At 38.5% G+C, this 15,081-nt stretch overlaps 3 protein-coding genes across 4 annotated transcripts; all 3 read right to left on the bottom strand.

Annotated features, from left to right (window-relative positions):
- Positions 1 to 2: 2 nt before the first annotated feature.
- LOC108129144 (gastrula zinc finger protein XlCGF46.1) lies at positions 3 to 2,149 on the bottom strand. 2 transcript variants are annotated; one of them, XM_017247092.3, is made up of 3 exons: positions 2,038 to 2,149; positions 1,456 to 1,906; positions 3 to 1,388 (listed from the first exon to the last, which is right to left on the bottom strand). In XM_017247092.3, the coding sequence occupies exons 2-3, from the start codon at positions 1,897 to 1,899 to the stop codon at positions 504 to 506; spliced, it is 1,329 nt and encodes a 442-aa protein (XP_017102581.2). In that variant the 5' UTR covers positions 1,900 to 1,906; positions 2,038 to 2,149; the 3' UTR covers positions 3 to 503. The 2 variants fall into 2 exon arrangements, with proteins under 2 accessions (XP_017102581.2, XP_070136518.1); XM_070280417.1 differs by having other exon boundaries at positions 1,956 to 2,122.
- A 1,399-nt stretch (positions 2,150 to 3,548) lies between these two features.
- On the bottom strand, positions 3,549 to 4,957 carry LOC108131182 (skin secretory protein xP2-like). The gene is made up of 2 exons (XM_043213978.1): positions 4,698 to 4,957; positions 3,549 to 4,197 (listed from the first exon to the last, which is right to left on the bottom strand). Exons 1-2 carry the CDS (start codon positions 4,955 to 4,957, stop codon positions 3,549 to 3,551), a joined length of 909 nt encoding a protein of 302 aa, XP_043069913.1.
- An 8,796-nt stretch (positions 4,958 to 13,753) lies between these two features.
- LOC122322269 (skin secretory protein xP2-like) lies at positions 13,754 to 14,410 on the bottom strand. The gene has a single exon (XM_043213977.1). The coding sequence runs from the start codon at positions 14,408 to 14,410 to the stop codon at positions 13,754 to 13,756; it is 657 nt and encodes a 218-aa protein (XP_043069912.1).
- Positions 14,411 to 15,081: the final 671 nt, after the last annotated feature.

The following is a 15,081-nucleotide window of genomic DNA, read 5'->3' as shown; positions in this document are numbered from 1 at the left end:
GTTTTATTCAACTGATGATGGCTTTATTGAGAATTCATAGATATTACAGTAAGTATTGTCTTTCTGTTTTCGAATAGTTATTTTATAAAAGTAGATAAGTTTAGAGGAGTTGGATATTATTCCAGTAAGTATTGTCTCTCCACCGTTGATATTATAAAGTTATTTTCGATGATATATATTATGATATCAAGTATTGTCGTTATTCAATGAGTATTTTCTTCAACCAGAAAAAGTATTGTCATTATTTATCGTTTTTGCAATAGGCATAATATGTGCTTAAGACTAGTTATTGTTCCGTAATACTAGGACTAGATATGCATACAACCAACTTCATGTGTCTGGAGTATTCTTAAAAAGGTAATATCAATTAAATTGGTAATAAAAGTTTCGGATTTCTCCACCACTCTTTGTACTGTAACATGTATATGTTGCGTTTAACTTTAAAATATTTTTTAGACTATTCGTATCGTATTTAGTAAATGGAAGCACTTCAGTTAACCCGTTCAGTTAACCGTGAACCCTTGGAAGAAAGTGGCAATAGTGAATGTGGGCAGCTGCTTAACCTCCGCCCGTTCGTGGATCTTGCGGTGGGTGCGGAGGGCAGCCGGCTGGGTGAAGCGCCTGCCGCACTGATGGCACTCGAAGTTCTTCTCTCCCGTGTGGGTCATCTCGTGGTATTTGCGAGTGTCTGCGGTGGCGAACGACTTCTCGCAGTAGCTGCAGGCGTAATCCCTGGCCTTTTCGTGGATGGTGCGGAAGTGTTTCTTGAGGCTAGTCGAGCTGTTGCACACTTTGGGGCACTGCGAGCAGGACCAAGTCCTCTCGAGCGTGTGGAAGTTAATGTGCAGACGCAGCTCATTCTTGGTAGTCTTCTTTAGACCGCAGTAGGGGCAGCTAAAGTTCTTGATGCCGTTGTGGCGCAGCATGTGCACCTCCAGCTTCTGTTTGGTCTGAAACTTCGAGGAGCAGTCGGGAACCTCGCAGGCGAACGGCAGCTGCATGTTGTCGCGGTGCGTGTACCTGTGATGCTTCAAAGCTGCCTGATTCTGAAACGTCCTTCCGCAGAACTCGCACACGTGTGTTTTCAGGACCTCGCCGATCTGGTGAGCCTTGCTCTGATGCGCTTTGAGGGAGCCCTTGTGGCGGTACATCTTTTTGCAGCCCTCCTGATCGCACACGAACCGCATCCCCACCTCTGCGTGCTCCATTTCGTGCTGCTTTAGGCTTTCGTATCGATTAAAGGATTCCTCACATCCCGCCTCGGTGCAGTGGTACAGACTGTGGCCATCGTGTTCCCGTTTGTGGATGGAAAATCGCTTCTCATCCGAGAATTCCTCAAAGCATACGTCACACTTATAGGAGGGGACTTCTGCAGTCTCAACAGGAATCTGAAAGGTTGGATAAAAGTGTCAGTACTCCTGGAAAGTCCTCCCATTATCCTCCCCCTGTACTCACATTATCCCTGATCTGACCTTGATTTTGATCTGACTCTGCGACCTGATTAGTCTGCAACAAAGGCCTCTGGGACGTGAGTTCCTCGACGCACATCATCAGTTCCGGAGACGTCATGTAGGGCTCGCTTGTAGCTTCCTTCGTTAGCTTTTCTACCTCCAGGACGGGCTTGTCCAAGCCGATATCCTTTGAAAAAAGCCACGTCTTCGACCGCCACCTGTGATCTGTGAGAATGCAGAGGGCCCGGAAGGCATGGAACTTCTCTATCTGCTCGTAGCACTCGCAGCAGATTTCACTGGGCATCATTTCGTGCTCCATGGGATCCACCACCAAGTTGGTGCAGTCGGAGAACTTCTCGGCGAGGTCCGGCAGTTCCAAAAGGTTGTAGGCCTCGTCCTCCGTGGCCATTTTGTTGGAGCACACACGGCAGATTTCCCGTGGAGCCATTTTCTTGCTATAAAAATTCAAAAAGTAACAACCAAAGTCTTTTAAAAGCGCCATACATTCAAATCATATGAACGGTGGTTATCTAAGCCAGGATTGAAGGTCTGGATGTTGCTTATTTCATAATAATTTTAATCTTACACGCTCGGGACGGGTGCGCCAAAAATATTCGATGCTCCAACTGCGCCTTCCGTTTTTTCCCAATCGGAAAAATCCACCCTCCAAACTCTCTTCTTCTTGTTTATTTACTTCTAGTGTTTTCCACCACTGTTAAATGCTAACAGCTGTTATAGAGTACAATTTTCGAACTATCGATTATTCTAGTGCACATCGCGTCCGCATAGATGGCGCTAACTCAAACTTGGTTCGAGTGTTGGGCAATTTCAAGCAGAACCATTTTTTGACGTTTTTCAACACACGAGGTGCAGAATTGTCGCGCGCGTTTTTTTTTTGGTTCGAACCGCGGGAAAAAACGCGCGGGACTCCAACAGGTTAAAAAAAAAATATTTATAAAAATACAGTATTTTACTGTAAAATAAATACGGTTTTTTATTGAAAAAAGATTGAATGGAGACTTCTTATTTCCGGTTCTCAATTTCTTTAAGTAAAATCTAAAAAAAAATATACATTTTTTTTAGTAAATATAAAAATTTACCTTAAAAAAAATATAAAGTTGATGGCATAAAAATTTTTAATTCATAACGAATCGGCGAAACAAATTTGAAACTTTAAACCGCGATTATCTCAGAATCTTGTTATTGCGAAATTAGACACGATTACTAAAAAACCATTAATCCGATCAACACCAAATTTTGACCACTCATTTTGTGAACGAAGGATTCTCAATTTATTTTGAAAACATCCTTTTTAGAGAATAAATATTGAAAAATTGTTTAGAATTTAAAAATTAAATTTCGTAAACTCTCGCTATTCTACGGCTCTGGTTTCCAACTTTATCTCAAAAAGGACCACAAAAGAAAATACCCAAAAAATTGAAAAAAATTCTCCCGACAACGAGAGAGAGAAATTCTCCGGACAACGAGAAATTAAATGTTCTCACTGAAAAGAAATGTTGGAAAAAATTTCTATTGATGGGTGCTGAAAATTGAAATATGAAAGAAAACAAATTTTGGAAAAATATTTTATTATAAATGTATTTTATTATATTATTATTAATTTATATATTATATTTACAATTAATTACTAAAATTACTAAAACTAAATTAAATATAAATTAAATTCTATTACTAATACCTATTATAAATTAAATCTAACTTAATTGAAGTCGGGCTGGGAATAGGGCCGATTAGTGGGGGAGGATTGGTGGGGGGAGGATTGGTGGGGGGATTAGTGGGGGAGGATTGGTGGGGGATTAGTGGGGGGAGGATTGATGAGCCCATCCCACCGGTCTCACAACTCCCTCATCCTGGGGCCCGGCTGGTAATAGACACCCACCCTGCCTTTGCACTTATATTTCAAGTGCATTGTAAAATTTGACTCTTTTTTGGTGAACGGGCACCACGGGCAGTGGAACCCCTTTCCCTCCTGGAGGCATTGCTCGAAATGGACGTTCAACTGCCTCATACTCCTAAAATTGGCAAAGCAATATGGGCATTCTTTTTCTAAGCTAGTCCATATGCCCCCGAGCCCGTCTATGTGCCAGGTTGGCGTGCGGCATGTCTCAGATCAAGAGTGAGCTCCCTAGCGGGCACTAGCATTGCCACTGGCCGGCTCGGGGGCGGCGGCGGTGTCGCAGGTTGCGTTGGCGGTGGCGTCATCACTGGCGGTGGCGTCGTCACTGGCCGGGCACTGGGCGCCATCCCTTGCGGGGTCCGGGGACTGGGCGCCATCCCTTGCGGGGGCCGAGGCCGGGGCGCCATCCCTTGCGGGGTCCGGGGTGGGGCGCCATCCCTTGCGAGGGTGGGGGACTGGGCGCCATCCTGGGTGGGGGACTGGGCGCACTCCGTTGCAGTGGCCGGGGCCGGGGCCGGGGCTGTGGCCGGGGCCGGGGCGCACTCCGTTGCAGTGGCCGGGGCCGGGGCCGGGGCTGTGGCCGGGGCCGGGGCGCACTCCGTTGCAGTGGCCGGACACTGGGCGCCATCCCTTGCGAGGGTGGGGGACTGGGCGCCATCCCTTGCGGGGGTGGGGGACTGGGCGCCATCCGTTGCTGTGGCCGGGGCCGGGGCGCACTCCGTTGCTGTGGCCGGGCACTGGGCGCCATCCCTTGCGGGGGCCGAGGCCGGGGCGCACTCCGTTGCTGTGGCCGGGCACTGGGCGCCATCCCTTGCGGGGGTGGGGGCACTGCCTCATTGTAAAAATTCATGGTCTGCAAAAAAGATTGTTAAAGTAATTAATAAACTAATAATAATACTAAAAAACTAATACATTATTTAATAACTAATAATACTACTAATAAACTAATACTTACACCATAATTATAAAAATGAAACATTGTTTTTTTTTCCTTTAAAAAAAAAATACAGAAAGCGAGAATAATTAGCGAGAATTGCTTAGTTTGGAAATGTCAAAGACACAAAAGTTTTTTTTTAAGGATATGTTATCTATTGATTTCAACTTACATCGATGAAATCGATGAATCGATACTTGCAATTTTGATTTTCTTTTCATTTGGTTAATACTAATTTTATGAAAATTCAAATGATAAATTGAATTGATAATATGTCTCCCTCATCCTGGGGCCGGGGACATATGGCACACCCACCCTGCCGCTACATTTAAATTTAATATGCATTGAAAAATTTGCCTTAACTTTTGTGTAGGGGCACCATTGGCAATGGTACCCCTTGCCCTCATTGAGGCACCCCTCAAAATGTGTTCTTTGGGCCCTCATGCCCCTGAATTCCCTAAAGCAATAGGGGCATTGCCTTTCCGAGCTTGTCCAGATGCCCCATTGCCCGTCGATGTGCCAGGTCGGCATGGCGGCACCGCTCAGGTTAAGATTTAATTCCCGAGCGGGCACTAGCATCATCAACGGGCTCGGGGGCGGCGTCTCCATTTGCGAGGGCGGGGGCGGCGTCACTGGCGGGGGCGGGGGCGTCATCCATACTTGCACCCACCTTGCCGCAACATTTATTAAATTTGATGTGCATCGTAAAATTGGCCTTGTCCTTTGTGAAGGGGCACCATTGGCAATGGTACCCCTTGCCCTCATTGAGGCACCCTTCAAAATGTGTTCTTTGGGTCCTCATTTGAGGAGAAAAAAATGTTCTCAAAGGCTCTTTTTTTGAGCAGAAAAAAAATGTTCTCAAAGGCTGTGTAGCGCGAAGTTGAAAAACGTTAAAAAATTGGACAGTGTTGTGAAATGGTTGGTTTTTATTTTGGCGGGTTTTGTAATCAAATGAAAAAATCAAAGAGTTATTTAAAAGCAAATTTTAATCAATTTTTCATCAATTTCAATTTGAACACCTATTGAAATTGAAATGCCTATTTGAAAACAATAAAAAGTCCATACACCATACAGTCCATATAATTACCAGATACAATTTAGTACACCAATTTAATACACCAATACACCGTATATTTGAAAACAAAAAAACTCTTGCTTAAATTTATTATAATTTTTTTTTTAAATTTATTTATAGTTAAAAATACTCTTTTCCGCACCACCTTTGAGGTAGAGTAAATGGCGCGTTTTTTTTTAAGTGGTATCCCCGAGAGGCCTAATCCACTGTACAAAAACGAAATTCAACTTAACTAAACTAAAACTAATACAAAAACTAATACTAAACTATATTATAATACTAATACTAATTCACCTTCATCCTCTTCGATGGTCCTGGCTCCCGTCCTTGTCATCCTTCCTAGTCTCGTCTGGGGTTAGTAAATCGGCCAATTCCATGTCCCTGGGAAAAAAATTATGTATATTTTTTATGACATATGATAATATAAATACTTACGTTTCCTTAAGATCTTTGTGAATTCTTTGCACAAAGATCGTGGACAAAGTGGCAATGAAGGCAGTCGCCTCGTTTGGATCGGCGAGGGCCGGGAATGGCTGTGTACCGCACCGACCAATGTTCTGGTAAGCCGGGTGCTTGTTTTGATTTTGCCTAGCACCATTTTAATTCCCTCCAAAATGGCAGCCGATCCAATTGTTTTGATGCCACTTAACGCCTACAAAAAAAATGTAATTAATTTCATTTTAATAAAATTAAGTACTTATTGTGCTTACCGCTCGCAAATAAACAATTTTCAAGTGTCCCGCGAAATTGGACACCGCAATGGAAAATAATTTCCAATTCTTCATGTTATTTGGGGCGTTCTGTAAAAATATATTAATTAGTAAATATATAAGTATGTATATATAACAATTTTTATACTTACATTGACATGTCTTAGATGAAGACATCGAAAATAATAAAAAAATGGTTCGTCGACCAAAAGGAAATTCAAATTGCTCTTCTGTTATTTAACCATACCAGAAATGATTCTGGAATGTTCATATCACAAACAATTTTTAATTGTTTTACGCACTGCATGTTGAAATTCTCACTTTGCAATGTTTTGATGGTGGAGAATTAGTGATGGGAATTTGGGACGCGTCATTTTGGAGCGTTGCCAATTAACCATAAGAAAGATAAGATCAAGAAAGAATAAAAAAGATTTTATTTGTGGCTACAAACATTAAAGTTTGCAAACTTTCATCAATTAAATAATTTACAAATTATTAAACAAACTACAAATAAATAAACAAAACGAATAATAATGGCACAGTAAGTACTTAAGTATTTAATGCTTGCTGAGGTATTATAGTTTTGATCAAAAGTGGCCGAAAAAGACATTTTCAATATTTTTTTTTCTCCAGTTCCATATCAACACGCTAAATCAAACCACAATCATACAACCAACCGCACAACCAACATACATACAACCCGCACAACCAACAAATTTTTATACCAACCAACGCAAATTTTTCAATGCATATTAAATTTAAATGTAGCGGCAGGGTGGGTGTGCCATATGTCCCCGGCCCCAGGATGAGGGAGTTGTGGGCCCTGTAGGAAGGGCTCCTCAATCCTCCCACTATTCCTCCTCCTAATACTCCTCCTACTCCTAATACAGCCTATTCCCAGCCCGATTATAACTAATTTATATTTAATTTATAATAGTAATAGTATTAGTAATAGTAATTAATTATTTTGTTTTTCATTTATAATAGTAATAGTAATAGTATCTAATTGTAAATATATAGATAATATTTTTCCAAAATTTCCTTTCATATTTTAATTTTTAGCACCCAAGAAATTCAATTCAAATTTTTGGTGTTCCAGGGCATAAAGATCGTTTCTTGTTTTTTATTTTTAAAATATTTTATGAAAATAAAAAAAAAAATAAATAACTATGTAAGAACATATTTAAAAGTTAAAATGAAAATTCAAAAATAAATTATCATTCTGGGAGCTGATGTTAGCCGCAAGGCTCACAACCAACTGACCAGAAAACGATTGCTTGGTCTATTTATATGCAAGTTCTTCTACACTAGAGGATATATCGATGTTTAACGATGTATCGATGTTTGGAAATGAATACCCATCGATATTAATATCGAATAGGAAGACCGACAACACGATAAGTACCAATAATAACAATAACATATTAATATATTTAACTTAAAATATACTAATAAATAATTATTAAAGAATAATTTACACTGCTGGCACTCAGTTTTCCACACAAATTCTTTTTATATTTATTATTGTAATGATTTTTGAAAAAAAGTTTATATGCATAAACCTTCGTTATTTAACAATTTTAAATAATATTTAAAATACGTTGTTATTATTTACGTTTAATAGCATCAGTTATGTTTCCTTATCTTCGTATTGCTTTCGTTCTTCGTATACCTTCCGTGTTCCGTGTTTAGATTCGGATCCGGAATATGGTGGCCAGGTCATGATAACGTTTTGACTCAAAATAAACGACTTTACTAGGATGAGCAATTATGAACGGTATACCATGAGAAAGCTAATTTGTAGCCCATTCGAATGGTACCATTCCCATTAAAATCGCTCCCACAGATTTTGAGCAATCAAGTCCCGAAAATTTCGGACCCTGATTCGCCAATACTGGGCGTTTCACCGATTAACGTGTTTTGACGCTGCCCAACACTTATTGCGCGTTTTCCCAAAAAGCGCCATTAACAAGGGTCACAAGCCTCACAAGCATCACTGATCGTTGTTAATAATTAAAAAAAAAAAAAAGATGTCGGTTAAATATTTTTATTTCAACAATGCCGTAAGTATTTATTTAATAAATATGTTGAATATTATTAATATTAATAAATCATTAATAAATTTAATAATAAATAATTAATAAATCTATTTTTTTTAGAAATTTTTTTTTTATAAAAACAGAAGAAGAGCGGCTTTGGCTGCTGCTCCAGGGAGTCGGCGCCAAAGAGCCATTACTCGACGCCGGCGAATCCTGATGAGGAATGCTGGCCACCCCCAGCCGCTGGCAACTCGTCTACAGGTCTTAAAACAGTCCCATACTAGTCCCACCTTCTTTGGTTTGTTCGGGTTGTGCGTTTTAAGGGGTAATATACAGTTGTACCGCGCAAAAATATGAAATTTTATCGATTTTTTTTTGACACTATAAAAAATATTTATAAAAAATGTTTTGCCGACGTTGTTTAGTACATGTTTCTGGGTACTTATTAAAATTTTTTCATAAAAAAATATAAATAATAAAAATGTTATGGCCGAATTTCAATATCTTTTTTTTTTCGATGGTGAATTGCGGTGGACATCATATCCCGAGAACGGTTCATCCGAATTCAAAAATTCAAAAAAATATCGTTAGTATATTGTATTGCCTAGTCCGAGAACGATGGATTTAAAAAATTTTGATCTACAAAAAAATGGCGACGGTTTTAACAAAAAATTTACTTTTTCAAGGTTAAAGATTCTGGATTTTTATGCTCTAAAAAAAGGGTTTTCAAAAAAATTGAAAATCCTTCGTCCAAGGACTAGGGTTATTATAATAAATAAGTGTTGGTGTGATCGTGTTGGATTTGGTGAATAATGGATTTGGTATTGATCGGATTAATAGTTTTTTAGTAATCGTGTCCACCGCAAAGGTAATTTCGAAACAAGAAAGAAAAGCTAACTTCGGGCGGAGCCGAAGTTGATATACCCTTGCAGTTAAGACCGGATATAGATCGCAAACATCGGATATAGTTGGCCGATCCTTATGAGAATATGATAATATAAACCAATTTATTATAATACAAAATCTAAAAAAAGTCCCAGACTTCTATCTTTAAAAATACCAAAATTGGTATTTCTACCAAAAACCAATTCCGACCGTTCAGTTATATGGCAGCTATAAGATAGCCGATCGTTATAAAATTTGGTAGGTCGGATTAACTGACCAAAAATATAACCTGTATCTGTACCTGTTCCAGCTTTCTATCTTCAAAAACACGAAAGTTGAGTCATTTCCGATCGTTCAGTTATATGACAGCTATAGGATATAGTCGGCCGATCCGGGCCGTTCCGACATATATACTGCGTGCAAAGGAAAGAAGTTTCAAGACGATAGCTTTGAAACTGAGAGACTAGTTCGCGTAGAAACAGACAGACGGACAGGCAGACGGACATGCTCATATCAACTCAGGAGGTGATCCTGATCAAGAATATATATACTTTATAGGGTCGGAGATGTCTCCTTCATTGCGTTGCACACTTTTGACCAAAATTATAATACCCTCTGCAAGGGTATAAAAACCAAACCTGCAGAGTTGAAAACATAAATATAAATCATTTAGTTGGAATTGTACGATTGCTAGAAGTTTTTGAGAATGTGTCCAAAAAACTTGAAGCTTCTAAACGCCCAACGATACATTTAATTTTGCCAAATTTAAATAAGCTTAAGAAAACCTGCCATATCGAGAACAATGACATAGAAATAATTCAAAAGACTTAAATTCCAACTCAATAGTCAAATTTTATCAACAATCAATCCAAATTTGACAAAATACCATAAATTACCCTTGTTCCTTTTTCCTCCAACGAACAAACTAATTCAATTCTCACAAACTGAGAAAGAGACCATAATTAAAGACTGCAAAATTGTTATGAGTCAATTTCTATAAGAAAACTTTGACATCAACAATAATGAAAACCAGTTAGTAGACGATGAATTTGCTGATTTTTTCGATGTCTCCCATGTTGAGACAATACAAGACAATGTGGATCAAGAAATTTCTGGATATTGTAAGAAAATGCATCCGAAGCTCGGAACAAAATTTATAAAAGTGATAGACGTTCGCATGCAAGACAAAATAGTCGTTAAAACACCATGACTGACGTTTTTTGTAGAGCACTTGATTCATCAGATTCGATGGTTTCCAGCATCCACATCAAGGAAAGAGTTCAGCAAAACAAAAAACGCAGCAGTTATCCATTAGAAGTTATTGATCTTTTTACACCACCAAATGTAGATTTTGTACATAGTTATCCTACTACAGATAACGATGATGAAGATGACCTGGATACATTTGAATGTATAGATTCATATTCCTACGATTTAGATGTTGAAAGTGATTAAAAATGAATTAAATAAATATATAATAATTGTTTAGTTTGAAAAGTGGTAGAGGGGGAGGGGCAGGGCATCGGGGCGATATTAACTAAAATTATGTTATACATATATGTATATATCTACAATTTATTTGATATATAGGCCAGATTTTCATGGATAATTTCAAAATTTTTGTGCTACAGTGCATTGCTTTCTATGGGGCGGAAAGGAAGGCGTGGCCCGATCTGCACAAAATTTGGTCCAGACTTTGCATTTATAATAACTATATAGTGTGCCAAGTTTCAAGTCTGTAGCTTCATTTTTCTAGTTTATGCAAGAATATTGGGCATTGGGACCAGTGTGCAATGGAGGCTTGTATGCCCGAATCTAATGCATCTATAACACTGTATAAAGTAAATATAAGGTTGGACTTCAACCTTTGACAACATAAATGTAATTTCCTTTGGAATTTGTTGGCCAAGGAATGAAATTTTAACTCTATTTGTGCGTTGGGATGCGTTGTTCTTTGTCTTTGGAATCTTTCTTGAAGATTCTAAAAAAATTTTGTATTGGGATTTCAGAAGTTATGTTCTCTGCAATTTCCTTTTCAGTGAAATTTGTGGGTATTCTAAATATTATTCCCGTTTTGCAAGGGAAATGTTGGAAAATCTTTACCGTGTATCCATTTTCTTCAAAGCTTTTCTCTTTTTCTAGCATGGAGTTAGCCATGGCTGCTGCGGTGAACCGGATTTGGCACCGACCATAGCCAACTCTTTTGATTTCTTCTACTCATCCTCTACTCTACATCATTTTTATTTAAAGCATCCATTTTCTTTTCTTCTTCTCCTTTTTTTCCCGTTAAACGGTTTGTAGTGGCGTCGCTTTTTGGTGCGCGCGTTTGAGCTATAATTTTTTCGTTTCTTTGCCCGGTAAAACCGTCCGTTGCTGATGACCAGTGTGACCAGAGTCAAAAAAAAATCATTTAAACATTTTGGAATAATGTTGGACCCAATTTAGTTTATACCACACGCCATAAATTTTATAAACCCTTTTTGTTGTTTCGAATAACCAGCTTCAAATAACGTGTCCATACATCATTTATTATGTCGTTTGAATTTTTGTAGATGGTTAATACATGTAGAATTTTATATTTTACGCGCTCCCTTTTTTAAATGTGCCTCAGTAACTTGTAGAGCTGGGGAAAATCGATTCTCGATGCATCGATTCTTTTCGATTTTTTAGAAAAAAACATCGATTAAATCGAAAAAAAAAAACACTTTTTTTTTTTTTCATTGAGGTCAAATCTTATAAATTATGAAAAATAAACTGACCTATGAACTTAAAAAGCTAAAAAACAAAAATAAGAACAAATAGAAAAGTAAATAAAAATAATGGTTTGCAAAATTCAGTGAGATCAAATCTTATAAATTATGAAAAGTAAACAAAATTATGAACTTAAAAAGCTAAAAACAAAAATAAGAACTAGAACTAGAAGAAAAGTAAATAAAAATATGGTTTTCAAAATAAGCAAAGCATTTAAATTTCAGTTAGCCATTGGTTTATGCATTGGCTTGCAAAAATTAGCTTATTAACTGTTTTTGGTTTGAGAGAGGCGCGTCTATCACTCACTATGCATCCACCCTGTTGGTAGCAGTATCAGTTTCCCGGCTACACAGCCTTTGAGAACATTTTTTTTCTCCGCCTCTTTTATATTTTTATAAATATAAAACGAATTTGTGTGAAAAACTGATTGTCAGCTGAAAAACTGAGTTTTTTTAGTAAAAAAGTAAATAATTATTTAAGAATAATTTAAACTTCTTAATAATTATTTACTAAAAAAATTATTTAGTATTTATTAGTTAAATAATTAAATATGAGTTATACTAATACTTTAAATGAAATATATTAATAATTTATTATTATTATTGGTACTTATCGTGTTGTCGCTCTTTCTATTCGATATTAATATCGATGGGTATTCTTTTCCAAACATCGATACATCGGTAAACATCGATATATCCTCTAGTGTAGAAGAACTTGCATATAAATAGACGAAGCAATCGTTTTCTGGTCAGTTGGTTGTGAGCCTTGCGGCTAACATCAGCTCCCAGAATGATAATTTATTTTTGAATTTTCATTTTAACTTTTAAATATGTTCTTATATAGTTATTTATTTTTTTTTTATTATTTTCATTTATTTTCAAATGTTTTAAAAATAAAAAACAAGAAACGATCTTTATGCCCTGGAACACCAGCTACCACCGGTTACTTTTGGCTTTTGAATTGGTAGTTTAATTATTTCTTTATTTTTTATGGGGGTTTGAAAAATCAATATATTTTAAATATTATACATATATAAACAATCCAGATTAAGTATCGTTGAATAAAACCAGAGAGGAGACAATTTCTGAGGTCAGTTCCCTTTGGGAACAGATATCTCCAGAGATCATCCAAAATTTAATCGATTCAGTATCGGGAAGCCTGGAAAAAGTTATTAAAACTAAAGGAAATTATATATTTTACCAAAGTCCTATTTTTGCCATAGTTTTTTTGAGTTTAAACTTTGTTATTCACATTAAAAGGTACTGTCAAAATACTTATGCCACGACATGAAAATTACTTTAGCTTATATTTTTGCAAGTTCATATGACAAAATGCTGAATTCGTTTTTTTTAAGTTTGTATTAGCACTAAGTAATACTGAAAAAAAATTCATTGAGTTATATTAAACCATTGAAAAGTTACATACAAACTTGAACCATTTTTTTCTCGTCAAAATAATTATGCCGACTAGTGTATGAAAGAAAACAATTATTTACAAATATATTTAATTATTTTATTAACAATTATATTTAATTATTTTATTTACAATAAATACTAAAAAAAAAAAAACTAAAACTAAATTAAATTCTAAACTAACTATTCTAAATTAAACTATTCTAAATCTAACCTAGTTGTAGTTGGGCTGGGAAAAGGGGGGAGGATTGGTGGGGGGAGGATTCATTTGCCCATCCCACCGGGCCCACAACTCCCTCATATGTGAGCCGGGCACATATGGCTCACCCACCCTGCCTTTGCACTTAAATTTTAAATGCATTGTAAAATTCGGCTGTATTTTAGTGTACGGGCACCACGGGCAGTGGAACCCCTTTCCCTCCTGGAGGCATTGCTCGAAATGGACGTTCAACTGCCTCATACTCCTAAAATTGGCAAAGCAATATGGGCATTCTTTTTCTAAGCTAGTCCATATGCCCCCGAGCCCGTCTATGTGCCAGGTTGGCGTGCCGGCATGTCTTAGGTCCAGAGTGAGCTCCCTAGCTGGCACTAGCGTTGCCACTGGACGGCTCGGGGGCGGCGGCGTTGTCGCAGGTTGTGTTGGCGGTGGCGTCATCACTGACGGTGGCGTCATCACTGGCCGGGCACTGGGCGCCATCCCTTGCGAGGGTGGGGGACTGGGCGCCATCCTGGGTGGGGGACTGGGCGCACTCCGTTGCAGTGGCCGGGCACTGGGCGCACTCCGTTGCAGTGGCCGGGGCCGGGGCCGGGGCTGTGGCCGGGGCCGGGGCGCACTCCGTTGCAGTGGCCGGGCACTGGGCGCCATCCCTTGCGAGGGTGGGGGACTGGGCGCCATCCCTTGCGGGGGTGGGGGACTGGGCGCCATCCGTTGCTGTGGCCGGGGCCGGGGCGCACTCCGTTGCTGTGGCCGGGCACTGGGCGCCATCCCTTGCGGGGGCCGAGGCCGGGGCGCACTCCGTTGCTGTGGCCGGGCACTGGGCGCCATCCCTTGCGGGGGTGGGGGCACTGGCGGGGGCGGGGGCGTCATCCATACTTGCACCCACCTTGCCGCAACATTTATTAAATTTGATGTGCATCGTAAAATTGGCCTTGTCCTTTGTGAAGGGGCACCATTGGCAATGGTACCCCTTGCCCTCATTGAGGCACCCTTCAAAATGTGTTCTTTGGGTCCTCATTTGAGGAGAAAAAAATGTTCTCAAAGGCTCTTTTTTTGAGCAGAAAAAAAATGTTCTCAAAGGCTGTGTAGCGCGAAGTTGAAAAACGTTAAAAAATTGGACAGTGTTGTGAAATGGTTGGTTTTTATTTTGGCGGGTTTTGTAATCAAATGAAAAAATCAAAGAGTTATTTAAAAGCAAATTTTAATCAATTTTTCATCAATTTCAATTTGAACACCTATTGAAATTGAAATGCCTATTTGAAAACAATAAAAAGTCCATACACCATACAGTCCATATAATTACCAGATACAATTTAGTACACCAATTTAATACACCAATACACCGTATATTTGAAAACAAAAAAACTCTTGCTTAAATTTATTATAATTTTTTTTTTAAATTTATTTATAGTTAAAAATACTCTTTTCCGCACCACCTTTGAGGTAGAGTAAATGGCGCGTTTTTTTTTAAGTGGTATCCCCGAGAGGCCTAATCCACTGTACAAAAACGAAATTCAACTTAACTAAACTAAAACTAATACAAAAACTAATACTTCACTATATTATAATACTAATACTAATTCACCTTCATCCTCTTCGATGGTCCTTGCTCCCGTCCTTGTCATCCTTCCTAGTCTCGTCTGGGGTTAGTAAATCGGCCAATTCCATGTCCCTGGGAAAAAAAATTAT

Source organism: Drosophila bipectinata, chromosome 3L (genome assembly GCF_030179905.1).
Source record: "Drosophila bipectinata strain 14024-0381.07 chromosome 3L, DbipHiC1v2, whole genome shotgun sequence".
NCBI classification, from domain to species: Eukaryota; Metazoa; Arthropoda; class Insecta; order Diptera; family Drosophilidae; genus Drosophila; species Drosophila bipectinata.
The sequence above is the reverse complement of the archived record's forward strand: the minus strand, read 5'-3'. Positions and strand labels throughout refer to the sequence as shown.